This window comes from Mustela nivalis (assembly GCF_964662115.1).
Source record: "Mustela nivalis genome assembly, chromosome: 2".
Lineage (NCBI taxonomy): Eukaryota > Metazoa > Chordata > Mammalia > Carnivora > Mustelidae > Mustela > Mustela nivalis.
Window position 1 is genome coordinate 171145701 of NC_139021.1, and position 13664 is coordinate 171159364.

Here is a 13664-nt window from a genome sequence, read left to right on the forward strand (position 1 = left end):
ACTGGATGTTCTATCTTGAAACCCTCTTTTGTCTCTAGAATCTGTGCTTCTGAAAGGCCTGCCCGTTTTTCCTGCTCATTGCCTACATGTAAAGGCAGAAGAAAGTGGAAAGGGGTTCCCTTCATCAGTAGCAAATCTGGGCCCATCCCAGATTATTAGCACGGTCCCTGCACAACAAGGACTGATGAATGTACGAAGCATTTCCTATTTTACAGATATTTCGTAAACTGTAAGGCAACCGTGAAAACATTTTAAAATGAGGCATAACTCAGAAGCCAACTGCAGAGATATAATTGCATCATACAAAACATGCAGTTAAATCAAAGACAGGCAGAACACCTAGGAAAGAATGAAAAGAAATGACTTTGCCTGTGTCTTGCTGAGCGTCATGGCCTAGTCTTAGTGTCGCCAAACGGCCTGAGTTCTATCAAAACACAGATCACTTGCTTTGGGAGCATTTGAGCTAGCTAGCCTGCTTTGAAAGCACCACAAAACCTCAACAAGAGTGACTTCTGGGGGCGCCTGGATGGCTCAGTCGGTTCAGCGTCTGCCTCCGGCTCGGGTCATGATCCCAGGAGACCTGGGATCCAGTGGAAGGTCAGACTCCATGGCCAGCGGGGGGTCTGCTAAAGTTTTTCTCTCTCCCCCTGCTTCTCCCTCTCTCTTACAAAAATAAAATGATGAAATAAAATCCATTTTTTGGCTTTTGCACTTGACATCTTGGGCTTTGGGCGCACGAGGTCCCAGTACTGGCTAGGAGGTCGAACACTGTGAAACTGGATCTCCTGGTTTCTCAGGGAGGCGCCGGGAACTGTAGCACAGGCAACGTCTTCCCAGTACAGAGCCCGGCCGCGGGGCTTCTGCCTCAGCAGTGTTTGAAAGTTGGTGCCTTGGAGCTTAGAAGACACTGAACCTCATAAATATAAAAGTAAAGAAAGAAGGTAAACATTTCTGGCAAGTACTCAAAGCCCCTTTTACTCATAAATTTTGAACAAAGTATTCCTTATTTAAAGTCGGGTATTTATTTATTTATATTTTGAGAGAGCAAGCCTGTGTGAGCGGGGAGGTACGTACAGAGGGAGAGAGAATCCCAAGCAGGCTCCACGCCCAGTGCACAGCCCGCCATGGGGCTTGATCTCACAACCCTAAGATCACGACCCGAGCCAAAAATCAAGTCAGATGCTTTCCCAGCTGAGCCATCCAGGTGCCCCTAAAATAAGATTTCTAAGACAAAGTGAGTTCTGAATCCCAATCAGGATACTGGAAACTGTCTCTTTGGCCTGCTTCCCCCGTAGGGTCTCCCTCCAACCTGGTCCCAAATTCACACAGTAACAATACACAAAATCCAGCAGCACCCTCCACTGGCACAGGCTCCTGGGGACTTGGTTTTGGGGGAGATGGGATCTGAGGGGGCTCTGGTGGAAGAACAGATACAGAGAGTGTTTCTCCCATGGCGAGGGCGGAACAGCTCAAACCTGCAGCAAGGGCAGCCGGTGTCTCACCTATGTTAGAGCTTATAAAAAGAGCCCAAGAAATAACAGGTCGTGTGGCAAGTTTAACTGGTATTTCCTGGGACAAGCAAACTGAGAGGGTGCTAAAAACATAGACACACACACTACTTTTGCCCTCGGGCCTTTATTAAAGACAAAGACCATATAGTGAAATGCTGTGGAAAACTACTCCTGTATTTAATATCTTCCCCAAGTTAATGCAACTAGCAGTCAACTATCAGTAACTTAAGTTTTTTTAATTTCAGTGGACCCTAAATGGACAATTGAACTATTTCTGCAATGTGTTAATGGCAGAGAGTTCTCTCTGGAGTATAACATCCTATCCTTCTTCCGGAAGTGCAGCTAGGGGCTGATAGTCGATCTGGCAAACAGCGTAGCCTTTGGGCAATCAAAAAAGAAAAGAAGGCTGAAAATTCCTCAGAAATAACGTACTTCTTAAATCCATGCTTAAAAACAAAAAACAAGAATCAAGTCTCTTACGTAGAGTGTAGAAATGAATGTTGCATCTCTACAGAGGCAGGAACATCAAGCCTGGTCACATTGTTCTCAAAGAGAATCATTAAAAACCACATTGGCCCTCATCTGCCACAGGCATCCTCTTAAGCTCCTGGTCCTAACGAAGTATGTACTCCTTCTACATTCTTTGGAGCAGAGTTTTTAAGAAAAACAAACAAAGAAACAAACAAAAAACAACAAAAACAGACATGGATGTAAATTCAGTGGAATGGTCTTTCTAATCTCATGCCTGAGGGTCCTACTGACCAGGTAAGAACAACAAACCAAAACAAAAAAATTAAAAAAAAAAAAAAATCACCACAGCCAGTATCTCTTTTCCTCACTCACTCTCTTCCTGCATGTACTCCTTTCCTTACAGACAAACCTGTAGGCTACCGGGAAGCAAGACTCTTGAGGACCTCACAGAAGCTTCCCCCATTCTATTATTTCTACCCTTATTCCAAGGTTCCTATTTTAGGAGCTTCTTCCCAGTAGTGAAGTCATGAAGGTATGTGGCATAATTTAAGTATACCCAAACTGTGAGAGAAACGGAAAACAACACAGCGTGATGTGAAATATCTACACATGTTAATCTTCATGAAATTAATGCCATTCCGATACCTTTTTATTGAACATATTAGATCTTTATTATTATGGCTAGATAATTTGGGCAAGTGAGTACATAGGTTTGTGGAACACGTGAATATATTACTGGCTTATCAAGTTCAATGGCAAATTTTCACATGGGCATGTGAAAATCTGCCTTTTGTAAATGGCCAAATTTTGTTACCAATAATTAAAACACAAATTTAAAATAGAACGTGGCATTCAATTTAATCTGCTTACTATTGTTCAAGGACTTCTAATAATAATAGGTATAATAAAGATAACTGTGGAAAGCAAAAATTCCTACTGTGGTTTAAAAAAGAAAATTCAAGCAATCTGAGGCAGCCTTGCCAACAGTCTGGAGAATCAGTCTGTTTAGCAAGTGGTGTATGTAAATAAATAATCAAAGATGCTACTAAAATACAACTTGGTAAACAGGCATTACCTATTTAATAAGTACAATATATACATAGAATTCTCTTGAAAAGCTTCATTTTATACAGAAACATATTTACAAAATGAACAGTGTAATCAAATTAAAGATTATCTGTACAACACACATGCACACATGTGTGTGTGTCTGTGTGTATATGGACTTTTGGAAGATAAACAAGTTTCATCATTGTAGTCAAAATGGACAGCCATATGCATTTTAAAAAAGGATTCCATCCCAGAAAATACATCTTTATTATACAATTATATTTTTCATTTATCTTCCTGAAAATTCTTCATGTTTGGATACTTTTTCAATTATTTTCTCAGGTTCAGAGCCTTGAAAAATTTCAGGTTTCTAGTGCCACCAACTGGTGTTAAAAATTAACAATCTTAGTGTCAAAAAAGGATTGTTTTGTTTTAAAAAAAGGATATTGAAAAACAGCCTACTAGAGTCAACATTCATAAGGCAAATTTACCATACTGAGTAGCAACATGATAGATAAAAAATATTTTCACCACAGTAGCATATATAACATTTACAATATTAATGGTTTTTAATGTTTTGGTTTCTTTCTACCAGTAAGTCTTGGTCTAACTCTGTATGAAAAAACTCTTTAGAAAATAATATACTGGTAAAACAAAGTTTAGGAATACACACCAAAACATGATTAATCTCTGTGAGCATCAAGTAGGCATTAACAGTTTACTAAAATGGCAAAAATCAAATACCTTTTGACAGTCTTTGGATTTTTTTTCTTTTTTCTTAAAGAATAATTAAACATCAAACTCTGACAGTTAGGGAATGTGTAGACCATCCTGAAAACAGTGATCTGCTCTCAGCATACCCCAGAGCAAGGATTCATTTCCCAGAGTTCATGCCACAGTGAGATTTCTGGGCCATCACCTGCACAAGTAGATTGGCCTTCTTCCCCCAGCAGCTGGCTTTGAGCTACAGAGGCTCCAAGAGCTGCTCCTACTGCCTCCCCACCACTGTCACTAGACCACAGCGCCAGGAGGACAGCAACTGCTCTGATTTGCTCACCAAGAAAATCACAGTACTCGGATGCTGCCTCACAATAGCAGGTTTTCAATACACGTGTTTTTTAAGTGAATAAATTACATGGTGGTAGCCTGAGAGAACTTAATTCAAGACAAATCACTTTAAATGATGATGACGACAGAAAGTTAATAAAGAAAGCAAAACACCAAAGTTCAAACCCATTTCTTTGCTCAAACCCACTATTTTCATTCCTTAACACTTAGCAGGCTAAAGTTTGAAGTGTATGGGAAAAAAGGGAGTCACAGTAAGAATTCACTTCAAAATTAAAACCTAGAAAAGCATATAGAGATGTACACACACAAATAATAATTTCCTGCTCACAGAAACCAAAATAGTGCTAACCAAAACAACCTCTGAGTTGTACAACTAACAATGAACATATAAAATAAAATTTGCCCCAGATCTCAGGTTTATCCAGACCATTTTCCTCTTCCAGACACCCACTCTTCTCTCCATATATTCAATATATTAAGAGTAGAAGATCTCTAAATCCTTACATTAGGAGCTTTTTGTGAACTGGTATAAAGATCTGATATATGCACATCTTTGCACATTACTTTGCTCAATTCTAATCCATACACAAAAAGATATGATAGAAACTGAAGAACAAAAGGAAAATAAAAACATTTTCTTCAAAAATTTCCACAGCTTGAAAAATAACAGCAAGTCAGAATATTTTTTATAATAGCTTTCCTCTAAAGTAGTGCCACCATTTGACTTCTCCAAATGAACGGTGGTGGCACAAATGTTAATATTGGAATGTTTCACTTTTGTATGTAATAAAATGTATTTATTTTTTGAAAAGTGTATAGACATAGGACACTATAGATCTGATCCCTATTTGGTCTCCACTCACACATTTTTGTGTCTTGGAGGAAAAAAACAAATATTGTAGTGTATGAACCTCTATCACAGAAGTTAAGAAATTTAGTTATGTTGGCTACTCTAAGTAGTCTTTATGAATATCAGTGGTATGTCTAGAAAAATGGGAAGGTAATTCAAATTTTATTGCACTTACCCTCTTACTTTATTTTGATAAATTGTTGGTAAAAAGAACAAGACACCTTATGGTAAGATTAACACTTCTTACAGTTATTTTAAAAAGATGTTTTTGGACTTAGACCTTCATTCTGAAAAGATTTTGGTTTTGAATGGCAAGACATAACTCGATATACAGAAAAGATAAGATGCTGCATTGAATCCTTAGTAAAAATTTTGTAAATGATCATTTTAAACAATGATTTTAAAAAATGTTAAAACACATTAAAGGGATATTGCCACCATTAGCCCAACTTTTAGAGCCATACAATTCCTTAAAGGTTTTTAAACCATCATCCTAAAGCTTACTTCTCTTGAGAGAAAAAAGGATGCAAAAACCTAAAACAAAAGTGACAACTGGGGCAACATCTGCATATTAGCCAAGGTATCCTATTACAGAAATGATCTGAATATAATGAAATGTGAAAAACCACACTCAGAAATGATGGTAAGTGATAAATTACAAGAGGAAGGAACAAAATCCAATGATGTAGAAATACTGATACTATGACTGGCAACACTTAAGTGCATATCTTAAATAATTATTGTAAAAATCCACAAGGATACACAAATTTGGCTCTAAAATTCCTTTGGTTACAGGGATATAATTATTTTATATTTTAAACAAAATAATTTAAGCAAAATGTACTGAAACATACCACTTTGGGAACTGTAAGATCCCTCCATTGGAATATATAATTGTATCAATGGTAAAGAATGGTATTCAAATGAAATGATTAACAGAGCCATATGCTGGATTCTCTCAGGAACTGGGTCTTCATAAATATCTTAAACATTTATCTTTATACTTGATGTCACTAAAACTAAAGTATTTCAGTTTCAAAAGAATTCATCATTCATCTTTCTATTCAAATGACTAATCTCTTTCACATTTTAAAATACAACTGAAGTCCACAAATCTAAGTGAGCATGTTATTTAAAATCATATTTTGTGTAACTGAAAAATAAAAAAAAACTCAACATTAACTCAAGCAGTTTGAATCGGAAAAAAAATGTACCTAGCACGGATAAAGAAACCTGACAGAGGCATACAATGTCTGATCACTGCTAGCTACCAAGAGCTGGCTCTCCTATTAGCTTCCATGAAAATTAAGAGATTTAAGGACTCACTGGCATCCCTAAAATACAACCAAATGTTATCCTGGAATGTAAAACAAAATTTTAATCACTTCAAGTTTTCTTCATGTTGGAAAAACAGCATTACTGCTGAATAATTAACATGTGTCCTTTCATGCATAATTTTAAAAAGCTGAATCATTTTTGACATCATATATTTTCAAAGGAAGAAATATGGAGAAAGGGTTTTCAAAAGCCCTTGTAGTCCTGTTGAGCACTTCGCAGGACTATCCGCGATTTCAGCTGTTCTGATTCAGTAACAGGCTGTCCCTATACAAACACAAATTCCATCAAAGCTTATTCTCTTACAGTATACACAGCAATGCATTCGTATTGTAAAAGGATACTTTTTTTTATACAGATGAAGCAAAACAATTTTTTACTGGCTGACACACAAAGCAGGGAAAAGTTTCCAACAATACTGGGCAGTGGCACCTGTTCCTTATGTGGCTTGTCTGTTTAGTGACCAAGAGCTGTGTGTTAGGTTTTCTTCATCCTCTGTTCTAGTTCACGCTGGTGTTTAATAAGACGTTCTATTTCTGTTCCAAGTGTTTGCAGATTTTCCTTTACCAATTAGAAAAAGGGGAAAAGGAAACAGAACTATTAAGTATCGTAAGTCTATGGATTCAGTTTGAACTGTTTTTGCTTAAATTTTGACACTGAAGGGGTGAGGATTAGTCTTCAACGTTCTGTGGCATAAACCGGGTGCACAGCAGTTTTCAGTAGTAAGACCTGCCCATTCTGGAATCTCTTTATCGAAGCTACGGCAAATTTTAGTGCACAGATTTGTTACTAGATTTACAACTTTATTTCTAACCGTCAAGGCCCAAACATAGCACAAATAGAATAGTCGGGTTGGGTAAAAGCTGCAAGAAGTCAAGCTGGAAAATACATTAGAAAATGAATGTCTTAATCTTAAAATAGAGTCTCAGCAATCAATTATAACTAACTATACACATCAAAGGCCACCCGACTGCAAAATAAATAACTGTCCAATAGCTAAGCTGCTTTTTTGCTTTTTCCTTTCCTTACTAGCTAAAGAAAAACACAAAAATCTTATCTCCAGGTAAAAAGGCTACCTCGCGTTACAGAACCAGTCCATTTACGGGCTGGCTCACACTAGGAAAGGCACCATTATGCCATGCTTATCTACTGGCTGGTAAGTGAATGAGAAATCTAGATACCTTCAGAGTAATATTTTTTAGTAACATATCCTCCAGAACAGCTTGTAATTTTCTGTTGATCTCCAAAGAGAGGTCCAGGGTTAATCCACTATCCGCTGGATGGGATGTATATAAGGATGCCATAATCCCACCCCGTCTACTTAAATGGACTTTGTTAAAATCAGATGCCTCTGAAGAAAGTGTGCCTGATTCTTCTCGTAAAATGTAGCTCTGAATTATTCTGCAAAATAAAATGACACTGTCAGTTATATACTTGCAGAATTAAAAACGTTAAAATTTACGAGTCAACGAATCATAAGCATGAAGATGATTAGCATAAAACAAGCACCTATTAGGTTAATAACAGTAATATGTTAGAAAATAATTTTTCTTATTCACATGGTTTTTTTTTTTTTTTAACGATTTTATTTGAGAGAGTGCATGCCCATAAGCAGAGGGGAGGGGCAGAGGGAAAGGAAGAAGCAGACTCGCTGGTGTGCAGGGAGCCCCACTCGGGGCTCTATCTCAGGACTCTGGGATCATGACCTGAGGTGAAGGCAGGCACTTAACTGAGCCACCTAGATGCTCCCAGATGATGTCTTAATCTCATTTTTGTTCAACATAGTATTTACATTAAAGATATACAAACACTGATTTTCTAGTTCTTTCCTTATTAATCAAAATATTTTTAAAAAAATATTTTAAAGATTTTATTTGACAGAGTCAAATACAAGCCAGGGGGAGCTGCAGGCAGAGGGAGAGGGAGAAGCAAGCTCCCCACAGAGCATGGAGCCTGAAGCGGGGCAGATCCCAAGACCACCATCCCCCAGCCAAGAGCAGACACCCAACCGACTGAGTCACCCAGGCGCTCCTAATCAAAATATTTTTGAGTAATTTTTCTTTATTTATTATTTCTTTATTCCATTTGTTAATATTTTCTACTTTCTTGTTACTAAACTTAGAACTTCATTCATTTTCCTAGAAGATTTATTTATTTTAGAGACAGAGCACATGCACACGCATGTGTGTGCGAGCAGGAGATGTAGGAGAGGGTGAGGCGGCGGCACAGGGCTCGATCTCAGGACACTGAGATCATGACCTGAGCTGAAATCACCAGTCAGACACTTAACTGACTGAGCCACCCAGGCACCCCCTCTTTTTCTTTTAAAAGTCATGGGCCAACTTTTCTTTAAGCCTAAAATGATTTCAAAATAAAAATTATGGGTAAAAAGTTGCAATATATAAAAAATACCTCTTAAAAGAATACGGTATTTGTAAAAGGAATTTTGCACAGCAATTTTGTTTTGCTTATTTTTTTCTTTTTACCAGGTAAGGAAAGAAGTCCCAAGGCCCAGAAAGCCCAGCTCTCAGGAGGGAAGAACAAGCTACTGGAGGGATGAGGAAGAAAGGTTACAGGCCACAGGGTCAGGATGGAGAACCCGCAGGTGAGATGAACAAAAAAACCATGTCAGGGCGCCTGGGTGGCTCAGTGGGTTAAGCCGCTGCCTTCGGCTCAGGTCATGATCTCAGGGTCCTGGGATCAAGTCCCGCATCGGGCTCTCTGCTCGGCGGGGAGCCTGCTTCCTCCTCTCTCTCTCTGCCTGCCTCTCTGCCTACTTGTGATCTCTCTCTGTCAAATAAATAAATAAAATCTTTAAAACAAAAACCTTAAAAAACAAACAAACAAACAAACAAAAAAACAAAACAAAACAAAAAAACCATGTCAGAGGTCAGTTAGCAGGGGGACAAAACAGAAAACAAAACTGCATGAAAATGCATCTCATAAATGTAACTGAGAAGTAAGGTTTCATGCATGGCACCAGAACAAAGAACAGTGGAGCAAATTAAACCTGTACAGGACACCCTGCACAGCAGATTCCAGGCTGTGCTGACCAGGCATCCCGCCCACCCCACAGGAGACCAGCACCATCCCTCTCAGGGGCCAGGATGCCCCAGGTCCAGAAGGTCACCGTTCAAAAGGCCAGTTATTAGCTTGAGGCTCCTGGTGCCCAACTACTGGGAGCTTGAGAATCCAGCTTTTGATTTTAGGTCACACTGACCTGGTCCCAGTTGGGTCCAAATCCCCAGCTCTTGGTCTGTCACCTACTGGATTAATGGCGACTCTGAACATTTAATGACTTGACCTGAACACCACCAGTTTATTTATTTGTCCCTGAGTTTTAAGAAATCAATGAAATTTTGTTAAGTCACAGGCACAGTATCTTGTACTTGCCAGGTGCCCAATAAATTACCCACTATGTCCTACCTGAAAGGAAAGATAATCCACAACCCCATATCTCTCTTAGAACCACAGTCATGAAAATCAGAAGCTAAACCTGTGCTCTTATTAAAGCCAAAGATCGGAGCGCCTGGGTGGCTTAGTTGGTTAACTGTCTGGCTTCAGCTCAGGTCATGATCTCAGGGTTCTGGGATTGACTCCCACATCAGGCTCCCTGCTGAGCAGGGAGCCTGCCTTTCCCTCTCCCATGCCCCATGCTTATGTTCCTTTGCATGCACGCGCTCTCGCTCTCTGTCAAATAAATAAATCTTTAAAAAAAAAAAAAAAAACACACAAAACTAAGATCTATTGAACTACAGATCACCTTAAAGACCCGTGTTTTCTTTCATCTCTGTATTCCCAAAACCTAGAACATAGTAAGTGAACAATAATAGACTAGGAACTGAATGACTAAATTTAGAATTATTTTTTGAAAGACTGGCTCTTGATATGATTAATTTTGAAAATAGCAAATTTATATAAGTAATGGTATTTCAAACACAGATTGTGTTATAATAATACATACTTAGTTTTTTTCCTAATTTCTTCCACCAACTGTTTGATATGATCCTCCATAAATTCTATCTTTTCATTTTTCCGGGCATGTGCTTTTTGCAGCCTAACGATCCTCTCAATCAACATGGCCTTGTCCACTTCTGGGAAGTTATCCACAGCTACTGATGACCCAGTATTTTCTGGAGATCGATCTTCTGCACTGCTTCGAGCATTGAGGGACCCTGAAGAAAAAAAAATCAGTTTAGATATTGTACTCAGTCTAGAGTCATCTGCTTATGTCACATACTATTTCTTCTAGTATAACCTACAAATACATGATCTAACAGAGTCGGGCACAGAACACAAGTCATACCTGGCCTGAGTTCTTATTTCTGAATAAATGAATGACAGAAGTACCAAAAGGGCCTATTATGTCTCTCAGGAACAGGATGAGGAAGCAGCGAAAGAAAGAAGAAACTCAAGCAAAAGTAAAAACAAAAAATCTGAAGTGAAACTGAGAGCCAAAGACGGACAGAGAAGACAGAACACAGCCAGCGGGTTAAGTTCTGAAACTAATCTCCCTAGGCTCGAATCCCACTCCTCTACTTTCTAGCTATGTGACATCAGACAACTTATTTAACTCTCTGTGCCTTGGTCACTTCATCTTAAAATGGGAATATTATTATTTACCTCCTAGGATCCTTATATGTGAAGTGCTTAGAACAGTGCATATAAGCACTCAGTAAATGTTAGCTACTATTACTTTCATCAACATCAGTTGAGAAGAATTTCTGATCCTCTTTATCCTACAAACATTAAGTCTTTTTTCAACTCCATTTTGTAGATTTAAGACAGTGATATACCCTATCCAACGTCACACACTAATAAATGACAGACCTGGGTTCTACGCACTTATGTGGAGCTTCAACCCATGTTCTTTCTACTATGCGATTTTCCCACTACTCTAACAATTGATGTTTCTCCCCAGTGTGCAACTCCTGGGAGAAAGTGTAGTGTCATGGCACGCAAGGACTCCAGAGTCTGAGAGCTCTGTCACTGTGGATTTGGGGCAAGTCATGGAACCACTCTGAACCTTTGTTTCCTCATCACTAAAATGCAAACTGTAACACTTCACAGGACTATTCTGTAGAGTAAATAATATGTTTAAAGTGCTTGGCATGATTCCTGGCATTCCAAAATGACAAATACACTAATATTTTGCTAATTACCATTTCCACAATGATATGAATCATAATTTTATGAACTCCATTCATTTTCACTTCTGAGCACAGACGTATCTACCATGGGAAAAGCCAAAAGATGTAAACATACATGTATATATAAAAAAATCTTGATCTATATTGATCATCTCATTAGTTTTCAGGTGTTAAAAAGTAATACAAAAGGGGTGCTTGGGTGGCTCAGTCATTAAGTGTCGGCTCAGGTCATGATCCCAGGGTCCTGGGATGGAGACCCACATTGGGCTTCCTGCTCAGTGGGGAGCCTGCTTCTCCCTCTCCCACTCCCTCTGCTTCTATTTCCTTCCTCACTGTCTCCATCAAATAAATAAAATCTTTAAAAAAAAAATACAAAAGTAAAAAAAGAAGAGACCATATTATAACAAATCTCTCTATACGGATGGATACAAATTTAAATTTAAAAATGGAAAAGGAGGGACGCCTGGGTGGCTCAGTTGGTTAAGCAGCTGCCTTCGGCTCAGGTCATGATCCCAGCGTCCTGGGATCGAGTCCCACATCGGGCTCCTTGCTCCGCAGGGAGCCTGCTTCTCCCTCTGACTCTGCCTTCCACTCTGTCTGCCTGTGCTCGATCTCGCTCGCTTTCTCTCTGACAAATAAATAAATAAAATCTTTAAAAAAAATAAAAAATAAAAAAAAATAAAAATGGAAAAGGAAATTGTCAGAAAGAATGTTAAAGAAGCAGTGGGTAAGATAAGAGGAGGTAGGGACACAGATCATCTAGAACCCCTTGGCAAATATGAAACCCCAGATAATGATGAGAACTTATTTAACTAGAAATAATACTTTTTATAACTCAAAATGGAAAAAAAAAAAGCATATCAACACTTCCTAACACAAAAAATGCTACTACTTTTTACAATCAGTCACTAGATGACAACTGAAACCAGAAGTTTTTTACCTGATGAACTAGAACGACTCCCCATGCTGCTGACTTCTTTATCATAGCTTCCATTCTCCACCTGATCTAATTTCTTTCGTGCTACAGAAAAAAGAAACAAATTATTGTGATAATTATGACCATTTGCCCCACCATTTCTGATTTCAATTGCTAAAATCATTCAGGCAAAAATGGCTTAAACAGGAGGGGCGCCTGGGTGGCTCAGTGGGTTAAGCCGCTGCCTTCGGCTCGGGTCATGATCTCAGGGTCCTGGGATCGAGTCCCGCATCGGGCTCTCTGCTCAGCGAGGAGCCTGCTTCCTCCTCTCTCTCTGCCTACCTCTCTGATTACTTGTGATCTCTCTCTGTCAAATAAATAAAATCTTTGGGGCGCCTGGGTGGCTCAGTGGATTAAAAATGGCTTAAACACAAGAGAAATTTGTGGAATACATACTTTAGACAGGAGGTTGTAGCTGTCACTCATATAAAATGATATTTAGAAATGTACAGGTCACATACAATATACACAGAAACACCAGGATGACATCACTTAGGCACAGCAATCTAATGTTCAGAGTCCTGATGGATTTAAATGATCTCTATGATACCAGCAATTTCCCTTCTATTATAGCTATAAAAACAAACTGAACCCTTATGGCAAACATCTGAATATATTCATATTAAGTAAATACTAAATCTCTTAGTATTATATTTCACCCTATTTTAAGACAAAGTAGTGAGAATAGTAGAGATTAGGAAGTTAGAATACGTATCTTAGGCATCTTTGTATCAAGCACACAGCACAGTTTAAATTTTTAAATGAAAGAAATCTGGGTTCCAGTCCCAGCTGTTAATCCTTGTGTTCGGGTCATTCATAATCTGTCTGGGTCTCAGTTTCCTCTGAGATGAAGTAGGTTAGGGCTCAACGATCTCCAAGGTAGAGGTCGATAAGGTGGGTGCAGGTACCCGAGGTGCTGCACAAAACAACTCGATGCATGTATGGGGAGAAAGTATTGAACTTCCACTTCCACTTGCATTTCATCTGATCTTTGAAAAGATTCTGTTTTTTAAATTTTTTATTTATTTTTATTACATTTATTTTAATCAGATTCTATTTTTCATGGTTTTTTAAGGTAGAGAGATACATTTAAGATTTATAAATAAATATATATAAATCTGAGAACAAATGCTTAAATACTTTTTACAGATTGAAGTATGGGATCAAAAAAGTTTAGACACTACTGCCCTCAAGTATATTCCCAACTTTCACATTTTGGGATTTTGTGAATAAATGTCCTTTAAAGAAGATTA

General features: G+C 38.4%; 1 protein-coding gene across 1 annotated transcript in view; it reads right to left on the reverse strand.

The window, feature by feature from the left end:
- Positions 1-2628: 2628 nt before the first annotated feature.
- The window catches only part of CCDC186 (coiled-coil domain containing 186), a 53050-nt gene continuing 42014 nt past the window's right edge, over positions 2629-13664 (reverse strand). Inside the window, exons 13-16 of the mRNA XM_082719189.1 lie at positions 12376-12456; positions 10250-10460; positions 7467-7686; positions 2629-6846 (exon numbers count right to left, since the gene is read on the reverse strand). Coding sequence (XP_082575315.1) covers positions 6763-6846; positions 7467-7686; positions 10250-10460; positions 12376-12456 — 596 coding nt within the window. The 3' untranslated portion in view covers positions 2629-6762. The remainder of the gene's footprint in view (positions 6847-7466; positions 7687-10249; positions 10461-12375; positions 12457-13664) is intronic.